Consider the following 21,629-nt stretch of genomic DNA (forward strand, 5'->3'; position numbering starts at 1 on the left):
CTCCAGAGCACAGGAGCAGCCCTTCAAACATGAGGGGAATCCAGTGGTCTCCAGGAACCTCCAGCTGCAGGCACAGAACCACGGAAACAGAAAATCATTTGGAGTGGAAAAGACCTTTAAGATCGCAAGGTCCAACCGTATCTATGGAGTGCCCAACCATATCCATCCATATCCAACCCTGAGTTCATCCAATCCTGAATCCATGCTGTAAATATTGGACAAAAATCTCCAAATTTCTCCTGACCAAACCAAACCCACCAGGTCCTTCCAGGACCAGCCAGTGAGGATCTGCCCCAGCCAACTCTTTCCAGATCTCTTCAGCTCAGGCTGCAGTTTCAAACCTAGGGCAGGAATAAAGCACACGGGAGACAGCCAGGATTCCATAGGAAAAAAACCCTTTTATTTAACAATATATCAGGTTCCATCACGGCTCCATGGAGTTCAGCTGCCACAGAGCTGTTACCGATGCCGATGATATGCTACTGGGCGGGAGAGCTGGGAGAAGGCGAAAGGAATCAAAACCAGGAACATGACACGAAGAAAGAAAATCTGCGGCGCCGGGAGCGCGGCCGAGGGGATCCCGGCACCGCCGGAGCCCCACCGGGAGCCGAGGAGGATCAACCAGCATGGGGATGCCAAGGCTGGAGCCAGGATGTGCCCTGCAGCCGAGGAGGTGCCAGCACACAGGGGTCTGGTTCCCTCTGTGCCCGGTTCCCCGCACGGTGCCCAAACACTCCCGCTCGGCCCAAGCCCCATCCCGAGTGCCCCGCACCAGGACCGCATCCAGGCTCCAGCTCCGTATCCACCCTTGGCTAAGGGCAGTGGAGGGTGGACAGGGAAAATCCGGCAGCCTGGCTGCTCTGGCAGAGGCACAGGGGTGGGGCAGCGGCAGCCCCGGCTGGTTGATGGCAGAGCCAGGCCCCTCGGGACAGGGACGGCGCGGATGTGACGCTGTGGGATGTGGAGGTGGCACAGCTCTGAAATGTGGGAGCGCGGTAAGGACGTGCCGGGGCGCGGCGCTGCCGGGATGGAGAGAGGGATGTCCATCCCTGCTCCAGCACCTCTGGAACCTCCCAGAAAGCCTCTGTCAATATAATGCAGGTTCACAGCCCAGCTCCTGGGAGAACTGGGGGCTCCCTGATGCCTTCCAGCTGCCCACGACAAGTGCCATGTGACACCAGAGATGGCTCCAGGCGTGGCCACCACCCCTGGGCAGGGACCCTGCACTGAGGTGGGCATGGCTGAGGAGAAGCCAGCCCAGCCCTGGCACCAAGAAGAGATGGGGCCATGGTGAGCTGGCAGTTGGCAACCAAAATAGGCAAACACAAAACGGGAGTGTTGGGAAAGGGATCTGCACCAGGAGCAGCTCCACAGGCCCGGAAAAGCAAAGCAGGATCTCAGGATGTTGCATTGAGTTCTGCATCCCCAAGTCAGGGATTTTTTGGTTAAAGATAAGAAAGCAGATAAATTTGATGTCCCTTTAGATCACCACGTCTCTGCCCATGGCCAGGACAGGGCTCAGAGCTCTGAGACTCACTGGGAATGAGCCACAGATTCTGGAATGGAATAGAATCCCAGATTCCTGCCTCACTCTCTGCTTGGAGCCCATCTGATCCTGCATTATATCGAGGGCAGGTCCCCAGTCCCGATCCCGGCAGTTCCCACACTCCAGCACAGCCACAGGCTCCAGGCTGAGCTCTATGACAATGTTTTACACCCGTTCTTGTGGTTAAAATTTCTTTTTTTTTTCATCTTTTTTTTTTAAGTTCTCATTTGTTTTTCTAAGAAAAAGCAACCAGAAAATAATTCGGAGTTTATACAAAACATCTTTACATTATTTCTTCCAAAAAAGACTAGTATTTACACAAACAAAAGGAAGGGGGGGAGGAAACAAAAAAATAAAAAAAAAAAATTAAAAAGGAAAATCAACCAAATTTCAATGCTTTCCAAGAAAAGAACCCGAGGGACACACTCTGATCCAGGACCCAGCAGCCCGAGGTGCTCAGCAAAAACCAAGAGTTCTGATTTCACCCTTTCTTCACATATTTACAATGTTTTGCAGCTGTTCCCAGCAGCAGGAGTGGGACTGATGGAGACCTCAGCAGGGGACAGCCACCATGAGAAGCCACCGGCACTGTCAGATCACTTTTGGTACAATCTGTGGCCAGACTCTGTCCCTTCTCCACCAAAACCAAACCAAAACTACATCGTCCTCCACTTCCCCCTCCACTCCAGTCACTATTCCTAACGGATTCCACTGTCACTGTCACCATCACCACTGCCACCACCACCCAGCCAGGGCTCTTCCCACTTCGGGAAACACAGGCTAAGGTTTGGCAGAGGGAAGAGGGAAAGGGGATTTTTTTTAAGACACAATTCTCTGGGATTTCCCCATTGGGGAATGGGGGTCCTGGTGGGGGCGGCTCCCAGGCCAGGATGGGCAGTGGATCCCACAGAGGAGAGAGGGATGGAAGGTGCTACACGGGGGAAGCAGTGCTGGGATGGGGAATAGTGGGGAGCACCCACCGGGGTGCATCTCTCCCGAGGGAAGCAGCCGGTTTGGGGCCCTGGAAGCAGAACCACCTCAGGATGCCAAGGGCAGGAGGGGAGCTGGGACACCTCGCTCCGCTCAGGCCCAAATTCCTGCCCTAAACCCAACAACGTGACACCACAGGATGCTCCCATCCCGCTCAGGGCCAAACCCCAGCGCAGCCGTCGGGCCACCAGATCCCTCCAAGTCACCAGATCCTCCCAGGCCACGGCCCTGTCCCTGCTCTGCCCCCGCCCCCGCCCGCTCCTTGTCAAGGCACTTTAGCAGAGCAGCTCCCTCGCTCTTTGGGCACTTCCTAAGGCGGGATTCGGGGCCCTGGGGACAGGCGGGAACAGCCCAGGCGGGGACAGCCCCACCGGCCCCACTCCTGCTCCCTGAGCAAAAGCAGCTACTGCTGGAAGGAAAAGAAAGTGAGGAAGGGGGGACAGCCCGAGGACAGGCAGTGACAGGGCACTGCCAGCCCTGCCGGGCTCACTGGCATCACTGGCTCCTCCCGGGAAGAGGAAGCTGGGAATGATCCCACCAGACAGGCTCAACCCCTTCCAGTTTTGGGCGGGAGATGGGCAAGGCAAGGGCAGGGGAGCCCGGGCTGTGGGACCCCCGGGAGGTGGCAGGACAGGGAATGCTCCTGCACCAGGAGCAGGGCAGGGAACAGGCACAGTGGGGCTGGTCCCCAAAGCAGGTCCCACCGAGGGGAACTGGATTCTTCAGGTGAACCAGGAGGGTGGAAAAGCCTTTGGCTCAGCTCCCAACCAAGCCAAGCCTGGTGCTCCAGCCTCTTGGGGGCTTCCAATCCCGAGCATCAGCCTCCTCCTTACACTCCTGGCGCAAGCTGGAAGTTGGGAATCTTTGTTTTCCAGTTTTCCTTTCCAAGGATAACCATCTGCAGTATGCCCAGCCTGGGAGGGGGCTGCAGCTTCCCCCTGCCACCCCTACTTTGCTTCCAGCAGGCTCAGCCACAGCCCAATGGAAAGCCATAGGCTTTTTTCCACAGTGGGATGCTCCAGAGGGGTTGGGAAGAGCTGCCAGGCCACGGCTGCTCTGCGTGGGGCAGGAGCAGTGTCCAGCCCCTCGTGCACTGAACGCTTGAGACAGGGTGGAGATAGAAATTTTTTTTCTTTCTTTCTTTTTATAAAGAGACTAAAACAAGAGTCAACAGCTACGAACACAAAAGTTTCCAGGGGCAGTGGGGGGAGCGGGATCTGCCCCGTGGCCGGCAGGATGATGTGCTGGAAGGAGGTGATGGCTGTGCCCAGAGGTGGCGGGCCAGAGTCCCACCCGGAATTCACAAAAATAAAAATGTTACAAAAAAATTAAAATAATTATTATAATAATAATAATAGTAGTAGTAGTAAATCGGGTTTGCCAGCTTCCTCCCTGCACAGTTGTCTGCATCTTGGCACCATGGCAAAGCATCCTCCTCCTCCTCCTCATCCCCGTGTGCGCTCGCTGCTCCTGGGACCGAGGCCCCGGCGTCGCTCCAGGCTCCGGGACCCTGCGGCGCTGGCGGGCACTTCCCACAGGGCCGGAGGGGTGACGCGGGGAAATCCCAAACCACAAAGGGGAGGTGGAGTCTCCGGGTTTGCCAGCGGTGTCCCGAGCACAGAAAGGCACGGCGCCCGCCCCCCACGGCCGGCCACAGTCTGGAGAAGAAGAGGAGGAGGCTGAAGGCTCACCCTCAGAGTCTCGGGATTACAAAAGCTGAGAACTACAAAACTAAATACAAAGGGGAGAATCAGCACGTGAGCGTTGAGCCCTCCGCTCCCCGGCGCCGCTCCCGGCGCTGCCCGCGCCGTGCCGGGGGACGTTTCGCTTCCTCCCTGCGGCGCCAGCCCCGCGCCCGGCGCTCCCGCGCTGCTGCATCGGCCGTTCCCAGGCTGCTCCTCACACCTTGTAGTAAATGTTGGCTGGGCTCTGCGGGGGCATCTCCTGCACGATGTAGACGGGGTGCCCGTAGTCCCCGCTCACCTTCTCGTAGTGCGGGCAGTAGTTGTTCTCTGTAGTCCGTAAGGGGATGATGATGTCGCTGGGCTCTGAGCCCGCGTTCCCGCTGCATTTGGGGCTGGCCAAGGTGCTAAGGGACAAGGCTGCGGCTCGCTGCTGCGTGTGCTTCCGGTGCCGCTTGCGGATCTTGATCAGGAGCACGACGAGGAAGATGATGATGAGGATGAAGATGACGCAGCCGGCGCCGATGGCCGCGAACACGGCCACCTTGGAGCTCAGGAAGCCATCGCTGGGACCTTGGGTCTCCTGGCCGTCCTGGTTGACGGAGCCTGCAAGGCAAGGGGAGATGGGTCAGAGAGGCTGCCACATCCGTGCTCTGTCCATGCATGGATCACACCTGTGGAGCAGGAGGGTGAGTTGCTCATTGGAGCCCCTCTCTGCCCCCCAAACTCAGCATAACATTCTCCTGCAGTACTCCCAAGGAGGGGAGCCCCTCACCTCCAAGGGGATGGCACTTGCTGCCCACCTTCCCACCCTAGTCAAACCCACACATCCCTGGGAAGGATTGGGCAGCACAGGCAGGAGCCCCAAGCATCCACAGAGAGGGCACCACCTGCCCTGTTCCCCATCCTGCACCACTGCTCCCCTTCCCATCTCCCAGGCTATGGAGCAGAGTGTTGATCGTGCCCAGGTGACACTATTCCAGACCTGGGGAGCCATCGCTGTCCACAGCAGACCAGGATGCCCTGGTGAATGTGGGCCCTGACACCCAGAGCCCCCTCGTCTCCAATTACTGACCCCTGGGCTGGGGCAGCCGCAGACCCTGCAAGGGCAGTGCTCAGAGGTTGATCCAGGCAGGAAGAAAAGAAAAACTTCCCAGCTTCATCTGATTCCACTTTGCTCTCAGAGGGGTCAGGAACCACCTTCAAAGGGCTCTCACACCCAAGGACCTCACCTCCTCCAAGCCCTCCAGATGAGCTGTGAGGAACACATGAGAGAGGAGGAGGAGGAGGAGGAAGAGTGCTGAAACAGCACTTCTCTGCCAAGCTCTGCCAGGAGCTGGGGAAACAAAGCTGCTCTGCAGCCTGGGCTTGGGACAGCAGCAGGACAAAGAGATGAACACAGCACTTAAGCAAGCCCATCCAGAGCCCGGATCCGGAGAGTCTGGTATCCCTGGGATCCGCGCAACAAGCTTAACTTGGAGGTCCTTCACTGGCTCCAGGACAGGCAGAGCCCCATCTCTCTCCTGGGGATCCCTGGAATACACACCTGGTTTGCCAGGCTCCTCGCAGAGATGAACACAGCACTCAAGGCAAGCCCATCCAGAGCCCAGATCCGGAGAGTTTGGTATCCCTGGGATCCGCGCAACAAGCTTTACTTGGAGGTCCTTCACTGGCTCCAGGACAGGCAGAGCCCCATCTCTCTCCTGGGGATCCCTGGAATACACACCTGGTTTGCCAGGCTCCTCCACCGCCGGGACCTTGCTGCGCGGGCTCTGCGTGACGACCTTCAGGGTGTCATCCGACTCCTTGCTCGGCCGACTCGTCGTCAGCTGCTCTGGGATTACTGCGTTGGGATCTGGCAAAGGGGAGGGCAGGGATGGATGAGAAGCCTTGGTCCAACCTGGAAGGCAGCTGCTTGTTCCCCCCCTAAAGAAGTGCCCCCCGTTGCCAACCACTCCCATGGGGCACAGGAGCACTGGGAGACGCCGAGAGCAACAGAGCAAGGCTGAGCTGCTCCAGGGCTTATGGGAAGCAGGTCCCCACCCTAATTCCCTGGTTTGCTGTTTGCAGAGCTCCCGTGCGTGGGCTGGGACAGGTTTCTTGCTCGGGCAGCAGGAGGAAAGGAAGGGAAGGGCAGGCAGGAGGCCAAGGCTGCAGCAAAGCTTTGCCTGTTTATTATAAATATTGGCCCCAACATGCAAACACAATAATGAGAAGCAGAATCGGGAGCTGCGCATCCGAGATGGGGCCGAAATAAGGCCAGGGCATCGCTGGGGCTGGGAAGCAGCTTGGGATGGAGGTGGTGGGGAGCAGGAACTCCAGGAGAAGAGTATGTTAGTGATATCCCTGATGTCCCACTGCCACCAGAGTCCTCAGCGCTTGGTGGCCTCCAGAGCTGAGATACACCAAGCCCAATTCCTGATGCCTGGCCAGCTACAATCCCCCATTGGACACCAAGGAAGTCACAGGAGCACTGCCTGTGCCAGCCCTCCCGAGACACTTGCAGGGCTCATGGGTCCTGTGCCGAGCTCACTTCCCAGGAGCAGCTGACCTGGCCTCAGTTTCCCTGGCATCTTGAACTCCCACATCCCCCAGAGGAGCAGGAACCCTGGTTCAGGGGGCAGCAAGACCCCAGGGAACAGGAGGACTCACCCTGCCCCACTTTCATGACAATCTTCATGGAGCGTGTCTGGCAGACCCCTCCTTCCCGGTTCTCCAGGCCATCCAGCGTGCCGTTGGAAGTGGCTGCAAAAAAAGAGAGGGAATGTTAGACAGGTTCCTAGGAGCTGGAAGGGCACTGCTGGGCAGCTCTCTGCTTTCTCTGGCATTACTGTGCAGGTCCTCACTGTCCCCTGGCACTGCCAAGGAGGTCCCAGCTATCCCCTGGCACCTCCTACCTCACGGATTCACTCCTGACCCCCCATTACAGCCACATCCTCACACTTCTGTCTGGAGCCCTCCGAATTCCCAGCTCCTGCCCATTCCAAATCTGCCTGCAGCAGTGAGGACATGATCCCTGCAGCTTCCTCTCACTGCCACATCCACACAAGTGAGCCATTCTCCATGCCTGCACCCTCCTCCCCCTTTAATTCCTGGATAATTTCCTTTGCTCCTGGTGCAGAATGGGAACACTTGCATATGCACAGTTTAAATTATACATCTCTAATTACACCCTGTGCCTCGGTGAAGAATGTAAACTCAGAGCCCCAGTGGACTCCAGGGGCTCTAATTGCAGGGCAGAAGTCACTTAAATTCACATTAACTTTTCGCTGGAGCTGGCACAGAGTTTTCAGCCCTTGGGTCCCATGGGAGCACAGGGAAGATTCCCCCTCCTCCAGCCCTCTGCAGGGCTCAGGGCAGGGGGGACACAAGAGAAATAAACCCAATCACAAAGATTTCAGGATTAAGCACCTAAATGGCAGATTCTGCTAAACAGACTAAAAAAACTGGTTTCTAACCCCACCAGGGCCCTGAATGTGGCCACTGTCCCTGGCATGGAGACGGATCTGCCCAGGGATCAGGACGGTTCCCACCCCATCACCTCCCTCTCTCACGGCAACACAAAGCATCCCAGTGCTCCACCAAATCTAACCACAGGGATCAATTCATCCAGGGAAGCAGGGAAACCTGGGAGGAGCTCAGCAACAGCTTGGGGAAGGAAATGCAATGGAGAATCATGGAGTCCAGGGATAATTTTCCAGACACAAGGCAGGACTTGGCCAGCACAGTGCAGCTAACACCTCCCAGAGCCTCAAGGCCAAAGCTCAGGCCTGGCGTTTCACATTCCCAGCGCAGCCCAATTCCTGCCTCCATCCAAAAAGCAGGTTTGCGAGGGCAGGTGACTGACAGAAATTTGGGATGAATCCACTGGACCCTGCTGAGTGTTGGTGAGGGGACAGGAAGAGGCTGGAGTACAGAGCAATGTGTTTCCACATTCCCCTTCCCACAGCAGGAGGCTGGGTGCCTCCATGAGCCTCCACGCTGGGATAAACTGGAAAGCACACCCGGATCCCTCCAGGAAGCAGGCTCCAAGTCCATCAGCTCCTTCCAAACACCTCTGTGCAATCAAGGCTCTTGCCTGAAACCTCAAGAAATGTTTTCCTAATCAGAAAGTCCTTGGGCCATTTGCTGAGTTATCACCTCTCCTGCAGCAGGGTCCCCCCTGCCAGCGGCTCCTGGGATGGAGCTGTGCATCCAGCTGGGATGGAGCATCCAGCTGGGATGGAGCATCCAGCTGGGATCTGCTGGCAGCCCTTCCAACAGCAGCACTGTCAGCACCAAGCCCCACGCAAATGCCTGGGAATGTGGAGAAACGCCCCCGACAGCCTGCACGAGTTCTGTGGAATCCAAACAGGATGGACCTGAGCTCAGCCTCCCCGTAAAAACACACCGGGAGGGAACTCCAGCAGAAAGCTCGGCAGCCCAGTTCTCCCAGGCTGGAGGCGCCGGTCTGGGGGTGAAATCAGCAGGTACATCCCAGCTCACAGCCCTGAAACAGCTCCTTGAACAGTTTCCCAGCTTCCCAGCTCCATGCCATGGGTGGTTGCATCTCGAAGAAACTCATCCATCCAGGGAGAAGGCAGCAGTCTGTAAAAACCAGTCCCTGTGAGGCCTCACGAGGCCTGATTTATAAATAATTAACTAATTATAATAAAATGTGGTAACAAACAAGCGTGGTTCAAGTGGGGGAAACCAGAAGACCCCACAAAGGCAGCAGTTCCTCCAAATAATTATGAAGACATTCCATCCACATACAACAAAAAATAATACAGGTCCAAAGAGGACAGAGGGCGCAGCTGGAGCCACAGGGATGGACAAAGGGATACAGCTGAGCATCCTTCTTCCCACCCCACACTTGGACACAAAGTTTCTTCTTGTTCTAGCCACTGAAATGGTGAGGGAGAAAGTAGCTTTGAGAGGGAACCATGTGGAAAAATGAAGCAGTTACTTGAGGGAACAAAAAAAGGGAAAAACATTTGTAAAACCCACAGTGATGGTCTTGGAATGGCCTCTGGAAACAAGGACATGAGCTTCCACATTCCGTGTAAATCCACAACAGGCCGGAGAGAAGCTGGATGCTCCACGCAGCTGGTTGGGCTTCCAAAAGTCAAAATCTTAAATCCCCGTATCCATCCAAATGGTGCAGAGTCCAGAGAATTTGATGTGAACATGTAGGGCAGGGTGATGTGAGAGCAGCAGGTCCCTGATCCATTGGGAAAGGCTCCTCCAGTGCAATTCCCTGTGAAGCTCGGCAATGAAGAGCTGCTCCTCCCGCTCTGTTTCCTGCTTTCCCAGAGGAAAAAGCTCCAGCAGAAGGCTCCAGGCTCAGCTCAGCCCAGCTCCAATGGATCCAGACTGGGATCCTGGTGGCACATGATGGATTCCTCAGGTGCCTGTGCCACTCACTGCCACGGTTAGGGTGAGCCGTGGTGACACCACCAATGCGGAGCTGCCGATGGAATCCAGAGTCAGCAACCCACAGAGGAAAATGTTAAATCCACAGGCATGGCTGCAGGGAAGCTGGGAGAGCCCCGAGCTGCAGAGAGGCAGCTGCAGGGCAGCAGCAGGACGCAGAGCTGTGACACAATGAAGGAAGCCGGGCAGGGAGCTGGGAATACCCATGGAATAGGAAATGGCAGGTCTCAAACAACAACACTGTCACCTCCCCGTGCCACACCAGCAAGGCTCAATCCAGCCAGACCCAGCAACACCGAGCACACAGGAGCATTTTCCTGCCTTATTCCATTTTGGATGGATTCACAGGTTGGCTGTAGGACTGGGAGAGCAAAAATAACCTCTGGCCAGTGACTTCCAAAGGCTGACTTCCAAAGGCTGCTCCCAGCCCAGAGAGCCATCAGATGCCTCTGCCCTAATGGAGCATTAAGCCCCAGGCTGCTGAGTGATGAGGATTTAACAGTGATACCATTAACCATGTAATTGCTTGTCAATTTAGAGGAGATGCTCAGCCACCATGGAAGAAGCCAGGCAGGACCTCCACTCCTGGAATCCCACACGCCCATCCAGCCCAGTGACACACACCACAGAGCTGGGACAGATGGCTGAGATCCCCAACAACCCCTTGGTTCCATCTCCAAGCCAGCAATGCCATGTGCTGTCCCTGCTGCCTCCCCAGTGCCAGCACTCGGTGTCACCAGAGCTTTTCTCCCTCCCTTAAAAATATTTCAAAGGAGAACTCGGGTTTTGGCAGATGGGAGACGCTGGAAGTAATACCTGGCAAGAGATGAAGGCAAGGGTCTCTTAAATGGTCAGCCTTGGCCAGAGTGAGATGTTTGGTTTCTCTGCTGGATTCCCTCTAGCAGGGCTGCGTTATGATTTGGGCCCCAAAGCACAATTAATGTGCTGAGACTGTAGCGAATCCAAGTCTCTTTCCTTTTATTGCTCTTAATCACTCTTCCATCTGTGCAGCTCAGCTCTGCTCCAGCCCCAGCCAGGCACGGCGTGGCCGCAGCCCGGCCGCCATCCCCAGCACGCCCCTCGCCCCCAGACCTGCACAAGGTTCGTGTTTCCATCACTTCAGGAGAGGCAGCAACATCCCACCGGTGCCCCACAGCCTGACCCCGATCCTGCCAGAACCACGGGGGCAAGGGGCAGCTTGCAGAGCAGCCTCAGCCCAGCCTGGACAGCCCTGGGCTGAAAGCCCCTCCTGGCACAGGTGGAGCCCCTACAGGTCACCCTGGAGATGTGCCTCCCACATCTCTGATGTGCTCGGACACTGCCAGAGATCCCTGCAGAAATCCACAAACAGACTGCAATTCAAATACAATCTCAGCTCCTGCCACCTCCCCTCTCCAGATCTTTCAAGCTGTTTTACACCCCCGTGGTACCGACACAGAGGTGCTGCACTGGAGCCCAACCCACCACGGGCACTGAGCTCCTTCCCCCCCATCCCAAGCAGGGCTGCCACTCCAGGGGACACGGAGCCACTTCCAGGTCACAGAGCAGAAGCACCCGCCTGCTCCACTGCACACCAACTCCCTGGGGCCTCCGGGGAGCACGGCTTGCTTACAGCCCCTGCTCCTCCTCCTCCTCCTGCTCCTCCCAGGCATCAGCCACGCAGCCCCGGCTCAGAGCATCCCGTTATTGGTACTATTAATATTAATATCGGTGTCACTTCCTAGCCAGCCCCACTGTGGGGACACGAGCCCCCCACCCCGCACACATCCCCCAGCCCCTCTCCTGAGCTCCAGCACACTGGTTGGGGCTGCTGCCAGCGCCGGGGCTGTGCGGAGGGAGCCCACCCCACGCTGTCACACTGCCAGCGGGGCCGGCAGCCGCCTTCCAGCCCTCTCCCAGCCTTCTCCCAGCCTTGCTGAGGCAGCTGCGCCGGGAAGGGGCCCTGCAGCCCCTGAAATGGCTGTGTGAGCCAGCCCGGCCCTGTCCCGTCCCCGCACGGCGCAGGAGGTGCAGGGCTTGGGTTTCACAGCCACTCCTGCCAGCTCCAGAGCTGCTCCAGAGCTGCTCCAGCCACACGGTCCGGCGTGGAGAGAGAAGGGCCATGGGGCTGCTCCATGGGCAGCTGTGGAGCTCTCCTCCCTGGCATCAGGGCACTGCCAGGCCCAGGCCCATGCCATGAAGCCAGCTGGGATTGCTGTGTCCCTCCCCACAGCTGTACAGGGCAGGTGAGGAGCCTGTGGCTGCAGCAGCTGGGAATGTGACCATCCCACCCCACACTCCATGCTCCAGCAAACACAGTGGGAAAATCCCCAGTTCCAATGCACTGCTGGAAATAGGAATGAAAATCATCACACGTGGTTTGTCTGTGATGGGGTTTGGCTTTCCCTGGCCAGGGCCAGCACTCCCAAAATCAAATTAAAGGGTTAAATTAGCCTTATAGAGAGCAGAGGGACAAACACAGTTAGAGCTGGAAGAAGGGAGGACACCACTCACCACACTCATCCTCACCACCTACAGTTCCATTCTCTCCCATTCTTTCCTGGGGCAAAAGGAGAGCAGACAAACACTGAAGTATCCACTGGAAAAAAGACACTTTACCCAAGTAGTGCTTAAGTGAAAAGCTAATTTCCCATTAAAACAGCTTTCTGGTGGAAAATTATAACCAGCTCTAATTAGTGTCATAATTAAGAGTCACTGCTGGATTGCAGGGAACCTCATCCAGGCTGGAAAGCACATCTTGGCTGCAGGACCACAGCTTGGTGACTCACTCGAGTCCTTTATCATCAACACTGTCTGTGTGGATGAGCTGTGGAAACTCCCAGTGTCCATCCTGCTTTCTGCCCAGCACAGGAGGACCACAGCCCTAAATAAACCCTTTGTCTTCAGTTCTGTCCATCCCTTCTAAAGAAAGAACACATAATTGGGAGAGGAAGGTGATTTGTGCAGTCTCTGTGGTCGCCCCAAGCAACTGGAGACAGGTCAGGATGAAAGTGCCACATAATTCCCCACCTGATGCTCTGCCAGAGTCATTTGTAAGCCCTGCTGGGAGCAGGAGGGGAGGAAACCACTTACTGCCTTTTAACAGGGTGTAAATCTCTCCTGTCAGGCAGCAAAACCTCTGGGAGCTGACTGAGAAATCTTTTGGGAAGGGGATGGAGACAGACAGTGCCATCCCCCAGCTGTAAGCCCACCTGAGCTCGGGTTCCATCCGCACTCCCAGGGGCTCAGAGAAAACTCAGGTGACCAGAGACAGAGAGGCTGACAGAGGGACAGATTCATGTGCAGATCTTCCAGAAGCTCCAGGTGCCTGGGAGAGCTCACGGAGCCAAGGAGGTGCCAGGTAGTGGGGAGGGACAGCCCTGGTGCTATGGGACAGCCAGAAGGAAACCCCACTGCAATTACAGGCAAACTTTGCATAACCACCAGGAACTTCTGGGACTGGGGAGGTGACACTGGTGAAACTCCTGGCCCAGAATTGCAAATAATCCCCTGCCTGCAAGAGGAGCCAGTCCAGGCACTGCTCCCACAGTGCCCATGCACCCACCATAGGCTGGCTCACAGTAGGATCACCTGTGGCTTCCAGTGCTGCACCCCACAACAATTGGAGCAGAAGATGATCCACTGCTCTTGAGGATTGCATGGCAGGACCTCAGGAACTGGTCTGCTCCATGCAGACACCAGTGCATGGACCAAATAGTATCCAGTAACACGCCGAGTTACAGGGTTTGGAAATTTCCAATAAACCCCTGACTCTCCAAGCAAGGATTTGCCTCCTTGCTGAGTAATGGATGGAGGAAGGGGACTCTCTACCCCCAAATCAGAGTTGATCCCACTGCAGCCACCCCCAGATTCCACTGCTCCTGCAGCCCCCTCTCCATGAGGTGTGTAACTCCCACTCCACACTGCCAGGTGAGATCAAAGAGCTCAGGAATTACACAGCAGCAGCAAAAACATCAATTCCAGGGCAAAGAGACTTTGAGTGGAGGATGACTCCAATCCTCCCTGGAAAGGTGACCTGCTGAAGGTGCCACACAACACCCAGGCTGGCCTGGCTGAAGGGTAGATAGACACAGATCCTTAGAAATTAGGGATGGAAAAGGGTGGCATGTCACAATTCATTAATGTCAGACTCTCTGCACCCTGCACGTCTCAGGATCCAAGTGTGATGGTGCTTCCTGGAGTGCCCAGTGAGCTCTTGGTCTGACAGACAGCACCCACCACCACCAGCATCCACCACCACATCCCAGCACCTACCATTACAGACCCCTCCACACCAGTCTGGAGCTGCAGTGATGCCAACAAGCCTCTTCCCAGCACCACAGGAGCAGTGGATTGCAATAGGGACCCCAGGAGAAAAGCCCGGGGAGAGCGTCTTGATGTTATGGTTATTTAAAAATATATGCCAAGGAAGTAACTGCCTGCACCTATCCATGCACAGTTCCCAGCCACACCAGCATGCCAGGATTTGTTTCAATTCCTCATCAAGCTGGAAATTCTTTCTGCCTTAAGAGTCTCCTACTCAACATTTAATCCAAAAGCAGCCACGTTTAATCACTTTCAGTGTCCCAGAGGAACACTGACCAGTGGTGACCACCACAATCCATGCAGCTGCAGCTCCAGGAGATGCCCTGGGATTTGCTGCAGACATGGCAAGAGGAGCAGGGGCTGGAAGAGCCGGGATGAGGAACGAGAAGATGGGATGCACCAAAAAACCTGCTCTGGTGTGAGCCTCCCACCACAGCTGCCAAGAGACCCTTTTTGGGGGGGACAAGCAGATTCCCAGTATCCCAGGAACAGGAGGGCAGAGCAGGAGAGCAGGATCAGGCAGGTGATGCAGGGGGAGATGTCATCTCTTCACTGCCATCACCCCTGCCATCTCTACTGTCACCTCAGTGTTCAGGAGCACTGAGGAGTTAAACATGTTTTGTTTTCTCCTAATGGGTCGTGACAATGTTAAAGGGGTCGTGACAATGCTAGAGATGCTCTTGCAAATCATTTCTCCTGGGGAAGAGCATCCTGGGATGCAGCCAGCCCCATTTCCCAGGCAGACAGCACCCAGTGCCCAGCTCCAGAGCCCTGTGCTGTGCCAGGGCTGTAGGCAGAGCTGGGCTGCCCAGCAGCCAGGGAGATGAGTGGGCACGGGGACCCCTGGGTGGGTGGTTATGGCAGGCAGGGACCCCTGGGCGGGGGTTTGTGGCAGGCAGGGCCCCCCTGGCCCCAGAGCAGATCAAAGCACGGGGTATTTACCTCCCGGCCGGGCCCGGGACACCGGCCCTTTCTGAGGGGGCTTTTCATCCCTATTAGGGCCATGAAAGGCTGAGCCATGAGATCAGCTGCCAGGGGCTGTCCGGGGACAGCGCTGAGCCGAAAAGGTCAGGAGGGAGGAGGAGAAGAGAAAAGAGGCAGAGGCTTAAGGGACAGGGCTCAACAAAATCACATTTACTGTGGTCACGCTCTTCAGACAAGCCTGCAAGACAAGGAACCGCATGTTGTCTAAGGGCCATTATTTGGGTTTGACATGGCCAGGGCCCGGGCTTTGAAGTCGGGAGCAGGACACCGTTAGAGCCGTTTGTGTCCGGCCAGCGGCTCCCACGCGGCATCACCATCCCTGCCAGCGGCTCCCAGCGGGATGGGGATGGGAATGGAGCAGCAAAGCCCCAAAACCAGATGGATGCCACCAGGCTGGCTCTGCTTGGCCCGGGTGTGTCGCAAGCCAGGCCCCTTTGGGTGAAGAATGAGGAAGCCGCTTAATTGGAGTTTTATCAGCAGAAGTTCACAGCTCCCATCATGGCATCAAACGGCCCTTGGGCTTTCAACTCCCCTCCACCAAACAAGCTGTGGGAAGGAGCATGAGGAGCACATGAAAGTGGCCACATTCAAATGGCATCAGCAAAGAGCTGGCAGGCTGACAAAGCCCCCCCCGGCACAGCCCCCAGCCCAAGGAACCAGGGAGGGAATTATCAAATCCCAAGGAATGCAGGAAGGAGTGAGAGCAGCTCTGCACACACGCACTGGCACAGGCTGAAGGCTTCCCAAACCAACGGAAGCTAGAGGAGCACAGCCAGAAAAGCGAGTATGGCAACGTGTCCCAGAAAAGCTCCTGAGGAGGAAGGATGATCCTGGCAGCTGGCAGGGTATAGGTGACCCCCTTCCTCATGCTGAGCTGCAGGAAAACGCTGACGGAGCGTGGCCCGGGGACGAAGCCACATCGCAGCAGCAGCGATGGTTTACAACAAATAACTCTTGCCAGGTTAAGACTAATTGCATCTAAAAACAGAAATGCAAGACAAGGGCTTTAACACAACACTCAGGGTAATAGATCCGCTCTCACTGCATCCTGCTGCCAAGAAGCGTTGGATTGGATTACGGACATTATTACATCAAAAATGGATTGAAGGGCTTAAGGACTCACAATAAACAGCAAATGCGTCGGATTTATGAGGAAACATCTACTAGGACCTTGCTTTTCCTTCAGCATTGTCATCAAACAAGGACTCTGTGCTTGCTTTAAAGAGGCTCATGGGACAGGTTGGACACTGAGGCAGAACACCTGGAAGAACACCTCAGCACCAGCACCACCACATCTGAACAGCTGCCGGGAGTGCACCCTGCGACTGAGGTCTCCACACCCCACTGAACACAGAAGGGGCTTCCAGGACCACCACCAGCTCCAAAATCCAGAGAAGAAGCTGGGAACTATGGGAGCCCATCCAGTTCATCCCCTGCCATGAGCAAAGACACCTTCCTTAACTAAACCAGGTTGCTCCAAGACCTATCCAACCTGGCCTTGAACACTTCCAGGGATGGGACATTCCAGGAATGGACTAGGTGACATTTAACAGTTCCTTCTAACCCAAACTTTCTTTGATTCTCTCATTCAGAGCTCTGGGATAGCAGGAAGCCACTCCAGGAGCTCCTCCTCACATCACCCTGCTGCCAGGACACCGGGATTAATGGATCTCTATCCAGGCACCTCATTACCAGAGATAGTAAAACTGGAGCAAGTTCAAAGAGGAGCAGCAAACGCAATTAGGAGCTGGAGTGAATTAGGAGGGGAGCTGGAGGGAGCTGAACCTGCAGGGCTGGATAAGCCATGGTGGGGCTGGAGCTGCCCACGACATCCCAGGAGTGCAGGCACCAGGCAGGGGGGAGGCTATTCTGGTGGGAAGTATTTTGAAAGGAGGGGACAGGACACTGGGGACAGGGAATCACACCCAGACACCAAAGGCAAGCAGGGAAACACACAGGAGGAGCAGGGATGGAAGAAACCACAGCACATCATGATATAAAACACACAATTACTAAATTCCCAGCTCCTTCACCCTCTCAGCACTTCATCCTGGGGATGGTGCCCATGTCTTGCTGGAGTCCCACGTGCCCCCCCAGACTCTGTCTCCAGCGTAGACATGCAGGCAGATGCTGCTGCATCTTGTTCATTATGGAAAGCCTCAGGAATAAGCATCACCTTTCCTTATCCATCCCCAGGAGCAAAGATGCTTTTAAGGAAAGCCTGGAGCTGGTGTGGAGGGGGTCAGCGTGAGGCTCCAGAGAGGATGGGGACAGGGAACAGCAGCTTTCAAAAGCCTTTTCATTGCTAAGCCGAGGGCTGGGGCCATGTCCCTCCATGATAAAAGTGTCCCTAAACAAGGCTTGGCATATCCAAAGTAATGGCAAGGAGTAGTCCTGAATAGGAGGGACCCCGGGAAGCCCCTCAGCTCCGGTGAGGAGGTTTTCCAGCTGCTGGGGAAGGTGGGGGATGAGTGGCACACGCCCTGCTCCCCTCGGCTCCAGCGTTGCTTCCCCGGCTTAGAAATGAAAAGGGAGAAAAAAACCCTTTTGTGTGTCCAGGCAAAGCTCGGGGAAAGGGAGGGGAGAAAAATTGGGGGGGAAAAAAAAAGACAACATGTGGGTGGTCTGCTCAGGAGACTTTTGACTTTGTTTTTTTGGCTATTTTATTTCTTGGCAGAAAGAACTCCTGGGGCTGCTCAGCAGAGGGTATGGCCAGATCACAGGAGCATCCTCAGCCCACCCAGGGGCCAAAGTTCAGCTGGCAGCTCCCAGCTCCGAGGGGTTTCGCATCAAAGCTTGGAGGAGTCAAGAGAAATTAAAGTCAGAAACGGTCCAAGGCAGGGGCAGAGGGCACTGCCGGCCCCCTGAGGAGAGGGGGGGCACCCCACAGGGATGCTCCAAGCACCCCGCTCACTGTATCCCTATACAGCCTGAAACTGGGAACAAGAGGATAAATAGGATTTCATATTAAAAAAAAAGTTCAAAAGGCTCAGCCCAACATCCAACGGGACGGGACACACAGCAGGGATTTCCCAACCTGGGCTACACTGTTTGCAAAATCCCGGCTGCGTGTCCCGTCGGATGTGCAGCGAGCCGGAGCCAGTCACCTGCAGTGACCCAGGTGTGCTGGCAGCCTTGGAGGGGAGCTGGCATCGGCTCAAAGCTGCGGGGGCCCCGCGGGAGCCGCGTTTGGAGTCGGCAATGCACCGGCGGCCGCTTGTGAAAGCACCTCCCGAAGCTCCGGGAGGTTGATTTTCACTTCAGTATTCGTGTGAAATGCAAAACATCTCCTTAAAATTTGGGTAATTCAGAGGCTGGTAAATCCTTCTGCCTCCACCTTCCTGATGGTTACCGTAAGAGGGATTCCATATTTCTTCTTCTCGGTGCTTTGTTCACCTCCTGAGTTCATTCTGGGGAACCTATTTGTCTTTGAGGGCTCTTTGCAGCCTGAGAGTCCCACAGGCTGTAGCTCAGAGGACCCCAATTTCAGCCCTCATTAGCTTGATGACTATGTCAGTGCTTGAATGTGACCCCCAAACACAGAGGAGCCACCGACCAAGTGCTTCAAGATGCTTGGCTGACCCAAGCCCGGCACTTTGGCTTCTCTTCCAAGTTTTTGCCCACTGCAGGCAAAGCTTGTATTTAATCAAGCTTTCCATCAGCTGAAGGATGGCACAAAGGCTGAACTTTGCCATCCCAGAGCCACCAGGCTGGTGCAGCTGTGGTAAGGGAGATGGGAGCCTGCATGGGAGTTGTGCCAGGGGTTTTGGCATCCCTAGCCCATCTGGGGCATCTGGGCTGGGATCAGGGTATCCTGCCCACAATGGCTTCAAAGCTGGTGCCTCTCAAGTGACACAGAACAGACATCCCCATGTCTCGACAGTGACAGCTCTGGAAGAGCCTGGCCCTGCCACAGTGACTCAGCCTTGCAGAGCCCACAGTCGCTGCCAGCACCGAGCCCAGCTGGCTCTGCAGGTTGTGGTGCCAGGTCATCACTGCTGTCACCCCTCCTGTTAGGAGAACTTCCCTGGCTGACCATGCAGGAGCCACTCTGGCATCTCCACGGCCACACAGGGAACAGAGCCCCCCACGAGGCCCTGTCACCACCCGGCAAAATTTGCCATGACAGAAGTGATGAGGGCTCAAGGCTGACCTGCCAGAGCCAGGCCCAGCTGCTTCCTCTGCATCAAGTTTATTCCAAATTATTCTGCAGCAAGAGTCCAACAGCCCCAGCCAGGTTTGCTGGGGACATCCAGACCAACACTCTCACCACAGAACCACGCTACAGCACAGCCTCCCTGTCTCCACCGCCCGCCATGGCCTTGCTGCCCCCTCCCAAAGATTCCAGGCTAAAAATACCCTGCTTCCAGCCGGGAACACACGGCTCCCACGGCCGGCAGCTCGCTCCCACACAGGCAGTGACCCCTGTGCCAGCCGCTCGCCGCAGAGCTCACGGCACGCAGCGAGGGGAGCTGAGCCGTGGCCGCCGTGCCCTTTGCAGTGCACCCAGCCAGGCGGGGACAGCCAGGCTGAGGAGGAGGGGAGGGGACAAAGAGAGAGCTGGCAGCGCTGCCCAGACACGGCTGAGCTCCCCCTTCATCCAGAGCAGGCACAAGGGGATACATTTCTGTGCAGCAATCCCCTGCATGCACAGACCACAGGCCCCAAGAAAATTCCAGCCTCCTCTCTCTCCCCTTCATAAAATGCCATGGTGCACCAAGACACAAACAGAACAAGTCAGTGTACAGAATTTTTCAGCCACTTCAATGATATCACACCCTGGACACCACCAGCACTTCCCGGTGCTGGGGCTGCTCTTGGAGGCAACACCCAGGAATAAGGACAAGCATCACCATTCCTCTTTCTCCCCAGCCCCAAAACAAAACCCCGTGACACTTCCAGCAAAGATGGCAGCAAAAAATAGGCTCCAGGCATGACAGTGCTCCAGGGCTGACCCCAGATGGGGATGTGCTCCTGCTCCCAGCCACGAGCAGGGCAGGGGACACAGCAGAGCAGCCAGATAGGGACTGGTGACCCACTCGGCCAGTGACACATTCCTCCCCCTGCTCCCATCCAGCGGGACATATTTTCCATCCGTGTCAGCTCTCTGCACCAGCCAAGTCACACACAAGCGCCTGGTGACACTCTCCAGGCGCCCGAGCCCTCCCGAGCCAGGGCTGGCAGCGAGGAAGAGGAGGGCGACTCACATGTGATGAAGTAATCCTGCTGCCGCTTGAATTCCAGGCCCATGTAGTTGGGGCTGAACTCCTGGAACTTGATGGTGAAGCGGATCTCCTGCTCGGGCCGGTTGCACGTCACCAGCACGTTGGGGTCCATGACAGTGCTGCAGGCATCCGCCTGCTCCTTCCTCACCAGGTACAGCTTGTAGTACTCGTAAGGCTTGGACGGCTCCGCCTTGGGGCAGATAATGTCCAGTTTATCCCCAATCTCTGGGTAGATGACCAGCCCCTTCCCAGTCATGAACCTGGAAGAGAGGAAGGTAAGAGGTTACCACGTGCTGAAGCAGAAGCCACACTAGCCCAGCCCACCCCACGCTGACACCATTTTTGCACTTCAGCTCTGCTGCTCCCCCTCTGTAAGACAGGTTTTGACACCGAAAACAAATTCTCCTCTTCCCTCACCATCCCAGTCTGTGCATGGAGCCAGCACAGGCTCCTGCTGACAGTATCAGGGCTGGCTTGGGTCAGTCCCACTCGCCAGCCATGATAAGGGTGGGCACCCTTCCCGGCCCCAAGCCTGGCATCCAACCGGGAATGAGTCTTCCCACAAAGGGCTGGGAGACGCCACGGCTCTGCCCGACGGCCAGGCAAGGAGCTTCCTGCAGGGACAGGCAATAATTAGGCATAGGGAGAAGTCCTGACAATGGGGTGAAGGGAGGGATCCCATCCACGCCCCAGCTCCCTGAGGAATTCCTGTCCTTAAATGGAAGGGAAGGAAGCATCCTGCAGGACAACTTCTACTGAGCCAGGCTCAACAGCGTGCCCAGGAGCGTGGGAGGACCGGATGGAGAGGAGCAAGGAGGGAGGAAAGCTATTCGGGGCTGGAAGGCAGGGCATTGGGAAGGGTAGGAAGGCAAGATGCTGATAATTAACATTCGGATCTCGTTACGGTGGGGCAAGGCACTGATTAGGTTTTTTTTCAGCGTGAAGGAGAGGATTAGGGCAGCAAGGAGGGAAGAAGCAGATCATCTACTTTGATGTAGGCAACTAAAAGCATTCCTGATGGGAGATAAGGTGGGAATGGATTTTCCTGCAGAGTTATCTCTGCTGCAACTCCCTCACGTAATCTGGGCACGGCAAACGCAAAGTGAGCACTTTGCCAAGGCTGCATGGCCGTGCTTCCCCTTCCGCTGTCGGACACAGCCCATCCCTGCCCCAGCCCACCCCGGAGATTGGATGGGGCCAGGATACCTTCTCCCCCGGCCAGCTGCTCCGGCTGGAGCTGCAGGCTTCGTGGAAGGAAGATCAAACACACAAGACCAACCTGCTTTGTGGCTCCATGCAAGTCTTAGCAAGAAGCCACAGAGCTGGAACCAGCACCAGGCCTTTGGCTGCAGGAGCCTAGGAGATCCACAGGCTGGGCTGGAGCAGGCAGGCGGAGCCAAAGCCCACGCACCCCCAAGTGCCCTTGGCACAGGCTCTGGAGCTCAGTGCCAGCTGTAGCAGCAGGGCAGACACGCAGACATC

At 56.2% G+C, this 21,629-nt stretch overlaps 1 protein-coding gene across 1 annotated transcript in view; it reads right to left on the minus strand.

Moving 5' to 3' along the window:
- Positions 1-378: 378 nt before the first annotated feature.
- The window catches only part of EFNB1 (ephrin B1), a 48,436-nt gene continuing 27,185 nt past the window's right edge, over positions 379-21,629 (minus strand). Inside the window, exons 2-5 of the mRNA XM_041396384.1 lie at positions 20,130-20,407; positions 6,871-6,963; positions 5,945-6,073; positions 379-4,824 (exon numbers count right to left, since the gene is read on the minus strand). Of these exons, the coding sequence (XP_041252318.1) occupies positions 4,436-4,824; positions 5,945-6,073; positions 6,871-6,963; positions 20,130-20,407 (889 nt within the window). The 3' untranslated portion in view covers positions 379-4,435. The remainder of the gene's footprint in view (positions 4,825-5,944; positions 6,074-6,870; positions 6,964-20,129; positions 20,408-21,629) is intronic.

The sequence above is a fragment of the Onychostruthus taczanowskii genome, unplaced genomic scaffold, assembly GCF_017590055.1.
Source record: "Onychostruthus taczanowskii isolate IOZ18803 unplaced genomic scaffold, ASM1759005v1 scaffold13, whole genome shotgun sequence".
NCBI lineage: Eukaryota > Metazoa > Chordata > Aves > Passeriformes > Passeridae > Onychostruthus > Onychostruthus taczanowskii.